The 15,347-nt window shown below is 36.3% G+C and overlaps 1 protein-coding gene across 1 annotated transcript; it reads right to left on the bottom strand.

The window, feature by feature from the left end:
* Positions 1–2,758: 2,758 nt before the first annotated feature.
* Positions 2,759–14,951, bottom strand: LOC311155636 (mediator of RNA polymerase II transcription subunit 1-like; the record flags this gene model as incomplete). Its single annotated transcript, XM_084208981.1, has 15 exons — positions 2,759–2,784; positions 3,243–3,338; positions 3,652–3,847; positions 5,556–5,668; positions 6,024–6,148; positions 6,895–7,003; positions 7,406–7,471; positions 7,824–7,894; positions 9,046–9,120; positions 9,210–9,281; positions 11,529–11,557; positions 12,634–12,766; positions 13,259–13,313; positions 13,672–13,756; positions 14,880–14,951. 15 exons carry the CDS (start codon positions 14,949–14,951, stop codon positions 2,759–2,761), a joined length of 1,323 nt encoding a protein of 440 aa, XP_084065107.1.
* Positions 14,952–15,347: the final 396 nt, after the last annotated feature.

Raw genomic sequence — 15,347 nt, 5'->3', positions numbered from 1 at the left:
GCTTACTTGTTGGAAGTTTCCTGTAACTCGTTCATATTGGAGACAAAGGAAGTCCAGACATAGGCAAAGTAAGACTTTGAACAGTAAACTATAATTTAAAAAAAAAAATAATCACAAAGCCATTTCATACTTAGAGGCAAAAAAAAATCTAAGGCAAAAATTCCTTGTTTTTCAGAGCCTGAGTTGATACAACATTCTTACTAAAGACTCTGTTACCCTGTCAGAGTTGACAGACTGTAATTTTGGTTTCCTGTCAGTACCACTTCTGCTTTAGGGGTAAGCAGAACTGCAGTTCAGAGTCTTGGATTGAATGCATTTATGAAATGGTGGACAAAGAGGGGTGTCTGCATTAATTGTTTATATACAAAAATCGTTCAAGTAACTGTTTTTCAATTTATTTAGCATAATATTGACATGGATAAACATTACTTTTCTTCAAATCCCTGTCTTGTGTTGTAGACTGTATCATGTATGTTAAACACAGATTTCTTCCATATTCTGGTAGAATATGGTGCAGACAGTGTTGGAATATATATATAATTTTCCTAACTAATTTTTAATTAGTTTTTTTAACTAAGCAGTGCCCACTTTGAGCCAACACCAGTTAAGTTTCTTCACAGACCTACTTTGATCATTAAATCACCAAAACCTTGAGTTTGTTAAAACTAAGCCTGACAAACAAAGCCAAAGGAATCTGAAGACTGGGCATCTTAAATTTATGGCCCTTCAAGGACAATAGAGTAACCAGAAGATATGGAGGTGATTAAGGCCTGGAAAGTTGGAGAAAAAGATAAACGAAGGAATAAAGGATGTGGACCAGATTAGCATGAAGAGAAAGAAATCAATAACTAATAGGGAGTAGAATACTAATTAATGAAAATAATTATGTAAATTAAACCAATGAACATTAATGTCTTTGTTCGCAAAAAATGCATGAATAAGTGAAAAAGTTTTGTATCGGGATCAGCATTGAGGCTGGAACTTTGTCAGCCACACATATCTCTTGACCAAGAATAAAGTAATGCCTTACTTCTAACAATAAAAAAGGCAGTGTTAGAAGGAATCTTGTTTACCACAATGATTTTTGAGGTTTTCAGTAACAAGACAAAATAAAGGTTAATAGAACAGTGTTAGACTTTGCAGATTTGGATGTTTTAAAATGCAGATTCAAGGGAATTACTTTTCCCATATTTAAAAGTTTGCAAAGAGGAGATACCATTCACAGATTACTAAGTAGACTTCATTTTTGTTTATGAAACCATCAGGTTTTTGGCTATTACATCAGCTTCTATACTAGCTATGGATTTACTTTCCTCCACAAGGTTTCAGTGCATAGTGAAGGGTTACTTTTTTCCCACATTATCACCCAGAGTTTCCAGTTTGGCTGTAGAGAGATTTTCTTCTGTACTCTCTGTATTATTTGGCTTATCTGTCACTACACAGTCTTGCTGACCAGCACCAGAAAGGCTTTCTTTGAGACTGTCAGAATCTGTAGTTTGCTCCAATTGTGATCCAGGTTCTTGTTCTGTGTCCATGTCTTGTGTTTCACTGGCAGCTTTCACCTTGGCAGCATTCCTGAAAACAGCTCTCATGACAACTGGGACTGACATGCAACTGAAGAAGGAAATGACACAGTAGTCACTACTACAGACATAATACGTTCTTTAAAGTACTTATGTTTTTTAAACTGTGGCTGACACCTGAATGAAAACCAGCATTACCTCCTTTCTGGTTTTGTCTTGTACAACCTGGTGTTACTTTGTAACCATAATATAAACTACATGTGCTGTACCAGAAATATATGTTGACACACTGAAATTTAGTGCTGAGTCTTTGAAATTAGGTGTGCACAGAAGCTTTGACTGAAAGAGTGGGAGTTCTTTCAGTCTGGTCAATCTGGTCAACAAAAAAAGTCATAAGGGTACTTCTAGTGAAAACCAAAACTAAGAATATTGAAATAAATGCATTCTTCTTGAGTTTTATAATTGTAACCTTCATGTTTTGTGTAACACAGGTACAGAAGGTATCCTTTCTAAAACACTGTCTATACTGGTGGAGTTTTTTTCCCACTCTTAACCTGGGTCCAAAAATAGTACCTTGTTTCAAATCGGGTTCAAAATCCAACCTGCATTGGTTTTGTTGTCATCAAGCAGATAATAGTTGTGTACTAGCTTATGCCAAATCACTCTTAGTGCTCTTAGACTGTGTTCTGAATCAGTTTGTCTAGCCTATGTTCATGTATCACAACAACTCGATCTCTTGGAAGTTGTTCAGAAAACAAGCCAGAGTCAGTGTTGTAGACATGCCATATACAGCTCACTTTCTGAAGAGAAGCACTGATTGCTGTTAGGCAGATTATGTAAAAAGACCTTTCCATGCTATTCGAAGTTATACTAGTCACGAGACTGTCAGCAGCTAGAGTCTTCAGAAAACCATCTTTATAAAACTCTTCACTCAATAGTCTTTCCTTGCTTCCACGTGCTTTCTACTAGAAACACTTCATCATGTTACTAGAAACACTTCACTTCATGTTAATAATTTTTTGACAGAAATACTTAAGACACTGAAGTAACTTATTCCCATTATTGTATTAGAGCATTTTAATAGAGTGAAGTTTTCCACTTGCTGAGTTCATGGCATTATGAAAGCACATGATAATTTCCATTCGGTGGACATCTGTTAGGAAATAAAAGTACTTACCGTTTCACAACTCTTGCTATGAAGTCATCAGTAGAATTTAGAGTTGGATCTTGAGGATTTAAATGAAGGTGACATTGGACTTCTCTAGAGCTTATAACATCAATTACCACTAAGAAGGAACAGAACAGAAAAATCTTTGGTTTGAAGTACTTATAAACATCAAAAACCATCCTTTTATTTTGATGCTTGAAGAGATGTAAGACTGCAGTCAGTGGAAAGAGGTTTGCAGCAATGTATTTGCATGACTTGCTTTTGCTTAATATACTTCTATCAGAAACAGTGGAAGTTACAATTTATTAATTAAATGCAGGCCAAGACAAAATAGGACTTTAATATTTGCATTTACTTTCTGCATTGTTCCAAGTACAGAACACCTAGTAAGCAGTTTATACACAAGTGCGTGCACTTCGTGTTTTTTCCTGGGCTGCATGCTGTTGAGTGGCCCTTAGACTGTACCTGAGAAACATAATGCAAGAGCCTAGATAGAACCAAGTCCCCTGTCAGTTCAGTAAAGAGGACAGTAGCAATTATTCCTCACATACCACAGGCTAAATTCTCTTTCACAGGATGAAGGAAAAAGACAGAAAAGCTGGTGCTCTTGTGTGGTACCACTTCAAAGTAAAGCATTTCTGAATCATCTAGAAATAAAAATACTGTTTAGTAATATCCACCATTGAAGCTGGGTTCTTTTTGGCTGAATTACATGCCAGAATTTTAAAAATACTGATACAATAGTCTGATTTTTCATTACCTTGACAACTTAGTTTATGTACATAGAATGAGCATAGATTTTTTTTTAAAAATCAATACAGTTTTAAGAATTTTTTATCATTTACAGTGCTCCACAAGTAATGACAGTTTTGGCAAGGGAGTAGTAAAATCTGTCAACACCCAATTTAGAAACTAGTTTGTCTCTAATACTGTGCCATCACTTCCAGCCACACAATGTACCTTCATTTATATGCTTCTCAGAGACACAGCTGCTAATAAGAGTGTTAAATGCCACTTGATGTCGAAGAATCTCTATTACAGCAGGCACACACTTTGGATGGTTAAATGGGATTTTACTGACTAATGCTCCTGTGAAACCTGATTTTTCTGAGCCCTTGTTTATGAAGTAACAGTGCTTTGGACGATCTGGAAGAGACTAAGCAACAAATAATGGTGATGTTTTAAGGATTGAAAACAGGAAAGCAAAGCTTTATGTTATCAGGCAATTGTACAATCTACAACAAAAATATTTTTGAAAGATACATTTTTAGCATGTCCATGGTACCTATGCATTTCTAGTAGAATCCTTAGTGGAAGCTAAATGAGATCCACTCTCCCTCCCAATACATCCAAATTAGGCAAATATACCCAGAGCCCAGTGGTCAGGAGTTCAAGTGTCATCAGTTTTCCAAATATTTTTCAGAGCCCTATAGGCTATAAAAATGTTACTGGCCAAAGTAATTATATCATAGTAGTGCTGCTTGACAGTTACAAAAACAAGATAGCAGTTTTGCTGGAAATCTCTTCTGGACATCAGCTGTTGTTCCAACCTCCATCACTACTACTTTTTCTTTGGAGAGATATATTTGGCTGGACTATCTCCTGGTGGTTCACTTGAAGATGAAGAGGAAATAGTAAGAAAAATTTACCACCTGTCCATGTTAACAGTGATTCTATGACAAAATTAGAAATTGACTATGGTGTTATCTACTTCCAGATGCCAAATGGAATCTCCCCTTAAGAACAGGGCAGTTAATGAGGAGGGCATACATTAACAAAGGCATTAACATACATTAACAAGAGCTTTTCTTTCTGTGTTCATGAATCAAACATATTTTCCCTACACTCATTTCAAGGTAAGAATGCAATTTAGTAATTCTAGAAATAATATCTTTAAACTCAAAAGTAAAACCTCCCACCAAGTACAAATATTTTAGAGAATTGTTGAAAAGTTACAGAGCCTTTCAGGTGCATCTAATATAAGTGAAAGATTAATTTCATCTTACAGAAGAGAAGAGCTATGCCAAACATTATTTTTGCATGGTGTAAATTTACTACTACCTTCTGTACCACCACCTCAAGGTACAAGAACTAAGCAGGCAATGAGCTCTACAAACACTGCTAGTAGAACAGAAAAAAAAATACCCCCTTCTTTTGCTGCCATGAATTGCAAAATCTTTGTTTTCTAGCAAAAAAATAGTAGATCTTTGAAGCTTGTCTTGTAGTTGCCCTGTACATAAATCTGGCAGAAAGCGTCTTAGCCACAACTTTCTGTTCTAAAACTTTACATCTAATGCAGCCTAAGCAACTGTATTTCAATAATGCAGTTATTAAAAGGAAAGCCTTCTTCAGCTAAACAACCTTGTCTCTAGATAGCAGTTGGCATCACTGTTGTACCACTTTATATTTTTCTTCCTGCTATCCCTTTAAAAGGAATCAATAGTCCCACTGTTATCTAATTAAGAAACCCCTTTTGTTAAAACATGCAGCATGATAAAGATCTTCAAAAATCTAAGTAAGTACCTTCTTGGGACTTACTCCTCACACCAGTCAATAAGTTTCCTTCTTTTTAAGGCATTAATGATAAAGTTCTGAGCAATTTTTAGAAGAGTAAATATTTGGGTTACACACAGACCAATTAGTGTGACTTCAACAGCCAAGCACACTGTGATTTAGTAATGAGCAGGAGAAGCTCACTTACATGAAAGGCTCTAATACTGCTTTGTAAATTGAGCTATTTCCTAAAGAGCACTTTTGTTGAGATTCTGGGAAACCTACATTGCTTGCTTATGGGGAAATGGTAATTCAGTGTATATATATCTTGTGCAACAGCACAGTATATAGCAGATGCACACTATACTTACCACAAAGAAACAAGATTTATTTGTTGACAAGTCTTCACTGCATTTTTCTTTAAGAGTAGACTGAACAATTAGCTCGTACAGTGGAGCTAGCTTCAAGCCAGAAATCTGAATTCCTGAAACCAGGTCATTATTTTTATTAGCAATTAGGTTAAGACAGTAGGTTATGAAAGCTACTATTAAAAACAAACCAAATGTTTTGAAAAGACAAAAATACTAGTTTTCTTTCATATTCCCCTTTTTTGCTATTGGGAATTTGAGGTAGAGTGTTTAACTTTGCCTGTAATTGTCATATCTTTCTTAGAATTTTTGTGTTTTCCACAGAAATTGTTGTTACACTTGGACTGGTAGAACAATATGTTCTGCCCAAGAAGCAACTACTTCTTGCAACTTTAACATGGGGAAGCAAAAAGCAAATAAGCAATGCATAGTCACAGAAATACTTAGTCTTAAAAAACAATTATAACATGCCTGTGAGCTTCTGTATCTCTTCAATACTGGATGAAGACATTGGAACAGGCTGATGAAACTTCAGAACAAAATGGGCTGGCAAATCCATGCTGAGTTCATCAGTCAGTTGCAAAAAAGCAGGGTTGCTAGGAAAAAAATTGTCAGAATGAAAGGTTTTTTACAGAAATTGCCATAACAAGGACTCTTAATGCAGGCCACTATTAGGTCCCTAATAGTGGCCTGCATAATAATACGGTCCCCTGCATAATAATTAGGTTCCCAGTTTATTATGTTCCATACATTTTCTGACTTGAGAAGTGTTTTGCTTTATTAATGCAACTTTAATAGTTTAAAACATGGTTAATGTGAAAACTGACAGAAAGGAAAAGTGAGACGCAGAAACTGTGGTGTTTTTAACAAATTATTTTAAAGTATTTTAGTTCAGAAAGTTACTTCAGACTTCCCCTCCAGACAGCACTGAGGTAGAGAGAGATGAGGTGTCAGTACCCATAGTGGGATGACAAACTATTTTGTGTATTTTAGGTGTAATATCTTTCAGCATATGCTTTCTTTACTGTGAATCTATGAAGGACTTGCTTGTTGAATACTAGGAATTTCAGTAATATTGTTCCAGTGTCTCTTTCTCACTTCAAATCTATGAGTAAATTCATAGTTCAATGCAACAGACACAGTTAAATATGAACACAATACCTTCGAAGTCCACTTGGGAAAATCCTAAAGGCCACAGATTATAGCTGTGTAGCTGTGGAGCATAAAGCCATAAATAAAACAGAACTTCCTGTTTCAGCAGAGGCTAAATCTAAGTTATACAGAAGTCAGTGCCAGGGACTTGTAAATCCATATCTGTATTGACAAGTGGTCAGAGCCTCACCTGTCCTCTCCAGCTTGAGGATCTATAATTAATGGAGAAAGAGGCAGTCTGTGGAGTGTATCTGTGCCTTCAACAGTTACAACTGTTTTTGTTCCACATACCTGGGAACCTGAGGGAGAAAGAGAATGGCATTATTTTCATTAATTTAGTGTATATTAATCCTATGCATACAAAATATACAATGGTAAGGACTTGGAAGATCAGTTCCAACTGACAGCCGCAGTGGTGTGGGCAGTGAAGAGAAGCCTACACTGACCACACCCAAAAGGCCTAAGTTGCCCAAAGATGATGGCAGCAATAGCTGAATCAACAACAAAGACATGGAAAGTAGTTTCCTGATGGACATTAAAACTCTGCTGAAATGCATCACATAAACTGTTCTACTAAACTAGAATTTTAAATTTTAGTTCTGAGCTTTCACTAATTAACTTTGCTTAATGAAACAGGTAGTATTGAAAAACTCTTGTTAGCTATTTCTGCTGAAACAGCAGAATAGCTAAAATAGCTTTACCATGATTTAGTTCTGCTTCCAAAACTTGATAGGGAGAAATGTAAAATTCAATGTTCATTGGGGTTCCTGAGGAATAAAAAAATAATTGTTACTACACAGGTCAGTAGAGGAAATATGTTGGATGCCTTGACACAAAGGTGAAAAAACCAACACTATAGATGGGCAGAGGGGAATTCTTGTAAGAGTACATCTCTACTTACAATATCTGTTCAATATATGTTCTGTATATCTGTATGTTATCTGAGAACAGAGGCACAGTAAGTCTCTACAGCAGGTTTTATTTATATTAGGGGATATTTCCCGTATACAAAGATAAACTCAGTAGTGAGTTTTGATTACAATTGTTTGAATTCAGAAATGGGGGGGGGGGGGGAGAGGAAGCAAGAAAAAAAGGAAAAAAAAAAAGGAAAAAAATCACCTCCAGTTCTTGGCACCAGATGTCCTACTTTTCCATTAAGTACTTCAGTAACTCTGTTTAGATCCTGTGTTCTATTTCAAAACATATCTTAATTAGTGTTTCCTGCATTGCAGTGCTAGCTAGGCTAATGTAATTTCTAATTTGTATCCTTAATCAAAAGAAGACAATGTTTTCTTGGAAGTAGATTGTATGTCCAGCTTCCAAAAGACCACAACTCCACACATGCATTACTTCTGGGACCTGGGCTTCCACTTTCCCTATATCCGAGCTCTTTCATGTTGCACTTTGGTGTGCCATTTACCAGAAATAAAAGGAGTCAAAAATATTAGAGTGGCAACTGGTTAAGCAAAGAATGAAGAAATAGCCTGGATAAACTAACTTGGACAGAACCACTCTCTGAATTAAAGTGTGTTCATATAGCTGAATACATACAGCCATACATTTACATAGCTGTGTACTAACTCTACATAGACAGGACAAATAATCTGTTTAACTTATAGATAATATTTACTGAGATATCAGTGGCCAGTGGGGATAGCACATTAGTTCAGAGTGCTATTATGCTTCATTAGGGAAAACTGCAAAAATAATCCAAGAGGGTGTTTCAAGTTACAGGAGGCCATACCTGCCAAGGTAGGTGTGTATGTAACTTAATAGGCAAGGTATTAGAGAAGATATTTCCAGAAGGAAACCACTGCCCTCAACTCTTATTTATTGGAAATAATGAAAATCCTTGTACAATTACCAGAAGGTTTAGGAAACTGTTTCCCATCTATCTGTAATCCTACTCTATGAAAGGACAAATGAGAAAAGGAAGGAGAAAAGCTGGCATCCACTCCTCCTGATCTAAAACCTAAGGACAAAATGAGATCGCCAAACAGCAGAACCCCAAGAGGTCTACTGTACTTCTGTCACAGGGAGATCTAAACATGACTGCTGACTTTCAGAGACACTGTTTGCTCCCAGTGGGTGGTCATGTGCACACACCCCCAGGCTTTGTGACCAACCAGTTTCCCAGGAAATCCCTTAGATAAAGCACAGGAGTTCAGTAGATCGACTGGTTTGCTTGTCTGGGGTTGACAAAGACTTCAAGCTTCCCAGTGGGAGAAAACTCATTAGTCTTCCACATTCTACTCTATAATTAGATCAGTTAACTTGTTTTTTAGTGAAATGAAGGGGTGTGGGTAGAGGCAAAGGGACAAAGACATAGACTCTAAGTTACCTGTCAAGAAGAGACATTGAATAAAGGTCTTTTTCAAGGGCCTGCAAAGCAAGATATCCCTTAGCTTTCATTTCACTGGGAGAGAGAAAAGACAATTAATTATTTTTGTAAGTAAACAAAAGTTAGGCTATGGATTTCAAAAGTTTTTGAGTAAAAACTGCAACCTGTTTCCTGGAATTTGATACATATTTGACAGGTCTTCTAGAATCTTGCCAAAGGCATCATAGTTCTTCATCCTAAAAAAAAGAAATAATGACTATCACTACTAAATGAGATAGAAATAACTCTTTTATACATAACTTGATAGAAAAGGCACCATTTCAGAGTGACAGATCTCTCCTTATCAGATCAAGTAGCAGTACTGATTTAAATTTTCTTAGAAGATACCAGAAAATGTGAACCTTTGCTTCTTGCAACTAAACCTTTGGTTTAGTTGCAAGCACTGTAATTATAGCTGAAACTGGCACTGAAGTAGGCACTACTGAAAGCAATAATTCTACATGAAACGCAAATATGACAGCTCATCAGCTGAAAAACACTTCCTGATGTTCCAATAAAGCTAGTCATGTAGTACTACTTCCCTAAGACCTTGCATGCATACATTGATCTTTTAATAAAAATATCAAAATTGTATTAATGCCACACTTCGCAGCACCATGTGAGAGAGACAGACCTTAAATATGACTGGTAGATACATCTATTAAAAAAAAAAAAAAAAAAAGAAAAAACAGAAAAAAAAATGGGACAAGTGGCTTGGTTTGTAAATGACTGGGTCAGACTGCTCAAACTCCAGAATTCCTATGGATTTTGACTTGGTGTGGCAGAGTGGAGCAGTGTTCAGACTAACTCACCTGTGCTTAAATGCATTACTCCTGTGCTTAAATAGATTTTACATGAGTTTTACAAGCCTTACTAGACTCTGGTGCTGCAGTCACACAGACAGCTCAAGACTTTCCTTCCTTTCATATGCAGATGCGGCTGTAGTGTGCATCAGCAGAGACAAAATAAGCCTGCCTGAACTTTTACATTGGGACAAACTCTTTCAAGCCTGGAACCTAAACAAGTCACTCAGCTCTCCTCTGTCTCTTTCCAGCTAGACTAGAGGGGAAGCAGGGAAAAAGGAGGAAAGCAGGCATGCATGGTACAGACACTGCACTAGCCTATGCATTAGCTGGCTGATTAATCTTAATTTTATAGTTACTTTGAGACTCGTGGGAAACATTACACATATAACAAACTGCCTTACAACCAAATAAAATACTACACCAAGAGGTGCAGAAGGGATACCTGTGCTTTCTGACAAAACTTAACAAAGCCAGGAAGGCAGAAAAGTAGCACCTACAGTACCAATGATAACTATATGCCAGTGCTCAGAGCCAAACTGCTGGCATTAACATCACTGGAAGTCAAAAATCTAGGAAAATGCAAGTTCAAGTTTTAAGTCATAGCAGTTTACATCCATAAAGCTAGTATAACTTAATTTCTGAGGAAAAAATAGGGCTGAAAAAACTGATGATGAATAATGCAAAAGAGAGATTAAACACTAAAGGTCAGTGATTATTCTTTCTCTTTTTACCTTCCCTATCTATTGTTCAGCCACAGTATTTAAATAAGAATCCAATTTCCTAAATATACTCATCATTATTAAAATCTGGAACCTTGATCATATTCACTGAAGAACTTGTAAATAGACTTTTAAAGTGGTAGCCTGACCTGGAACAGCAACTATTCATACAGAACAAAATGTGGTAATAATAAATATACATAATGCCCTACTGATACATGAGAAAATTAGGGTCACAACTTCCCCTATGTATTTGCAAAGAAACTCAGGCCATGTGATACCACCTTGCTTTCACTGCTGTGAGAGAAGCCTGAAGGACGTGCGGTTAAAATATTTGCATAACAACAATACGAGGACTATTTAGTATTTGATGGAAGGAGGAGAGGAAAAGTAATACCTAGTTTGTATGTGTAAATCTGCCAGTTCTGAATTGTCGTCATCAGTCCGTTACCAAAACTATGGGTCCAAGTAGCTCTATAATTCTTGCAATCAAGACCAAGGCCAGTATTCCAAGGTTGTGTTTGACTGGCAGCTAGAGCCAACATATTGAGGACTACACTTTAGCCTTGCTCCATTGAAGCAGATGCATTCGATGGAATGACTTGAGAAATAAATAATGCCTGGAGTATCTTTACAAAATTATATTTGCTGCAGTTTTAGCCTTGAATTTACAAATTCAAAGCAGATAATAATAGTTACAATGACAACCAACTTCCAATATGGACGATTGGAACAAACTTCCCACAAAAAATGGAATCCAAAACAGTGTCAGTTCTATTGTCTTCTGGATTCATATTATTGTTCCCTGATCCTCTTTCCTTTTTCTTTTTTTTTCCCCTCTTCAGTTTTTACACTGGAATGGTTCTAGCATGAGGAATTCCTTTCCATTCAGCATGAAACCCTGTATGTGATTCTTTACCTTAGAAGCTGGACCAAATCATCACAAACCTACAGGAATAAGAGACAGGAGTTTCATCTTTCTTGCCATTTGTGACACATCTTCTATAAGCACTTCATTAATAATGATAAGCTTGATCCCCATTACTTTTAAGTAGCTGTATGGTTAGCATTAAAAAAAAAATCCCCAATACTCAAAACCGAGACTAACAATGCAATAGTTAAAAAAATATTACTATAATAATTGGAAGAACAAAGACTCAGTGAAAGAGGATAAAATTAACAGAAATAGATTGTTGATAAACTCTTTCAGTAAAAAAAAATGCATCTTGGCCAGTTTTTCTTTTCTTGGTTGTGCTAGAATTCTCTGAATATGCATTTTCATTCTAATGATATTGCCCAGCACTCACTGATCAACAGACCTGTGCTGGTTAAATGAACAATTTGAAATTCCAGGACTGACTTCAACTAAAAATAATGGACAAAATTAACTCCAATGTAATAATTGTAATAATGTAATAATTTGGATACTTAGTAACAAAAACCAGAGCTTATGTTCCCCAACCGCTCCCCAACAGCTTGTTATATCTTGGACCTGAAAGGTTGTCTGTAATTCTGTAACAACTGCAGAACATGATATGTGGACTTCAGGGTGATATTCTGTGAATAATTTGATAGAAATTTTACCAGAAAAGCATACCCACTAGTAGAAATATATATACTCCTAAAGAAGGCAGAATAAAAACCAGAATAGCTCCAAGACACCCACTAAGTATATATATTGCACTACACCTTGGTAGGGAAATATTTTAAGCCCCTATTATTTACTGTATACTGGTAACATTGAAGCATGAAAATAAATATATTTATGCATGATACCACAAAATTCCTGGAAGATGAGTCTGTCAGCTGACTTTTACTGTAATACTTAGCACTAGAGTCTTTAGAATCTGTAACTGAGTTGTAAGTTTAGGTGAGAGATTCAGATGCCTAAAGAGGCAGCTAGTGTCATGAACAGGGTTGTATGTGTGACAAGACCAAAAGGAAGTCAAAACCTTTAAGACATGACAGGTGGAAACCAAGTGGGAGACAACAGGGTCATGAGAGACAGAGAAAATTAATTTTACCACAGGAGCTTCTTCAAAGTGAGCCAACTTTACATCCATCACATCTCCATCCTTCTCCAGCTGAATTTCTACATAAAACATCATTGATGTTATGTAGCAGGTGGTCCCACTGGGGCTAACATGAACAGTAAGTCTGAGAAGGATGAGAAAAAGGAAAAAAAAAAAAAGCTTGTATATATAAAAATTCTGTCACTTAAAAAAGGAAATGAGTATAGTTCAAAAAAGGAAATGAGTATAGTTCACTTGGCCATGGGAAGAGACACTAGGGATGCTTCAAAAATAACTCTTCCTTGGCTCAGCTTCTGAAAACTATCCAACCAGGCATGTATTTGTGGTCTGCTCTTTGCATTATCATGTTGGTCAGCTCAAAACTATTAACCTCGGTCTGTAGCTTTGGGATGTAGCTATTTATACCCTCTCTTTACCCAAAAACCTTCTCCACAAAGGGCTAATCAAAATACACTCCATTAGAACACTGAGCTAAATTTGCCTCTAATGGAGGCAAATACACTCCATTAGAACACTGAGGTAAAAAATAACATTGTTGACAAGCCATCCAGATGGTATTTCTCTCTGGACTTGAGGCCATGCTTGCTCATTTGCATTTATTCATAAACAAGCTTACCCTTTTTGTCTGGATAAAAGTTCCAACATGTTCATCACAGTAAACATGGATTTAGCTGCAAAAACCAGAGAGGCAATTTAATCAAACTGCAATGATCAAGAAGTAGAACCAGTATTTTCTTGCTTTAAAGGATATGATTTAGGTAATAAGAAAATAGTACCTCTTAAATTACTTGTTAATAATGACAACTGTTATGATTAATAAGTGCTGTGCTGTGTAGAAAATATTCTCATGCTTTAAGAATAGCTATAGCCTGAAGGCTTAGCCCAAAGACAAGTCACAAGTCTAGTCTCTTATCCACCTCTGTGTTTGTACATTTGACCTATTTGTGAAGAACATCAGTAGAGAAGGATTGATTTATTCCATACAATATTTTTAAAAAATGTACTTTGAGTTATCTAGCAGCTCATTACCATTTAATGTCCTCTCTATCTTCTCCATGCATGAGAGCAATAGACCATCTGGATCATTACTGACAGTCTTTCGAAGTGGGTTATCCTAGCACATTTGTGAAAACAAGAGACAAAGAAAGATCCCTTAAATTACTAGCTAAGAGACAGAGCACACAGATACCCCATACAACAAACCTCTGGTTATTTGTTTTTGTCAAACATTGGAGCAATCTCTGAAATGGCAGCACTGAATGGATTTGTCAAGATATTATTGTACAGTAATTACATACCAGATGCCTTTGGAGCAAGGAGTGGCTTTCCATTCCCCTGTCTTTTGAGCTGATCACTAGATATGTCAGCTAATTTCATTGTGAAGCTAGAGATAAACTAAGAAAATACTTGTGTTTTTATTTCAGAAAAAATCTGCCTGAGAAAATAGAAGAGATCAGGAAGTGCCACAGGAGTACTTGGTTAGATTAGAATACAAGTTTCAGCTTGTGAAGCCATTCACTTCAGTAGCAAACAAATTCTCCTAGGTCCTCTTCAAACTCTTGCCTGAAAACTTCTCATACTCCACACTTCAATTAACAAAGAACACTCACTGCTGAAGAGTTTTCACTTTATTCAAATTCAGGACATTGTTTTCAGAGTAAGGCTTGAGTTAAACGTTAGTAAAAAGAAGGATGGAAACAAATGGGAATTTTACTACTGAGCTCACAGCAGTGGTGCTAATCTGCTCTTTATGACAATCATTCTTAAATTAGCTATGGAAGGGCATGAAGCATGGAATGGTATATCACAGCAGCAGAAATCTAGATAGCAGATTTCAGACCAGTTTCTAAAATACAGTATTTCCTCCCAGTCCTATAGGCAATAAATTGTCTTTACATACTATGAATATGGTAATGATAATGAATGTAACCTCAACTGGTAGACAATCAGTACTAACTCCTGAATAGTTAAAACAATGTTAAAACAATGCAAGAAACAACCCCTAAAGTGTTAAAATTAGGCAGGAAACTTTATAACCTGTAAGTCCTAAGAAAAATGGGGAGCCAGTACTAGGCACCATGTTCTTCTGGGGATTATCTTTTGGTTGGTTTTGGATTGCATGGGGTTTTTTGCTTGGTTGGTTTGGCTCGTTTTTGAAAGTCAAGCAATTTTTGAACTACCTTGGAAACATACTCTTATACCACATATCCTTCTCTCACCTAACCTGGGATTCTTACCATGCAAAAATAAACAAGTTTCAGAGTTTCACTCCATGGCCTTTGTTGGTATTTTAAACGCAACTGTTCCATTAAAGCATTTCTGGAAATAGCTGTCACAACACCTGAAAAACATGTCAAAATGTTCTAAATATAATGGCAACCAGAAATGCTGGAGGAGGACAAATGTAAAACCTTGCTAAGGTCATAGATGTTATGCTTCAAAGAAGGAATAAAAAAATGTTTTACTTGAATTTTGCATACAAATATCTAATTTTTGTAAGATTTTGACAGAAAAAGAGCAGGAGGAGATTTGTATAGGCAAGTATTCTCAATATTAAATACAGATATGCAGCCAAATCTTCAGTTTGTTAAACAACTAGGCTTTCTTTACCTATGCACAATTTCTTATGTGTATTCTTTATAAATACCAAGGCTTTGCCACAGACTTGAGATATCCAGATACACCCATCTAGAGCTTATTAAAGC

This window comes from Fringilla coelebs (genome assembly GCF_963513975.1).
Source record: "Fringilla coelebs genome assembly, chromosome: 1".
In the NCBI taxonomy this organism is placed as follows: domain Eukaryota; kingdom Metazoa; phylum Chordata; class Aves; order Passeriformes; family Fringillidae; genus Fringilla; species Fringilla coelebs.
This window is presented reverse-complemented; position numbering and strand designations above follow the sequence as displayed.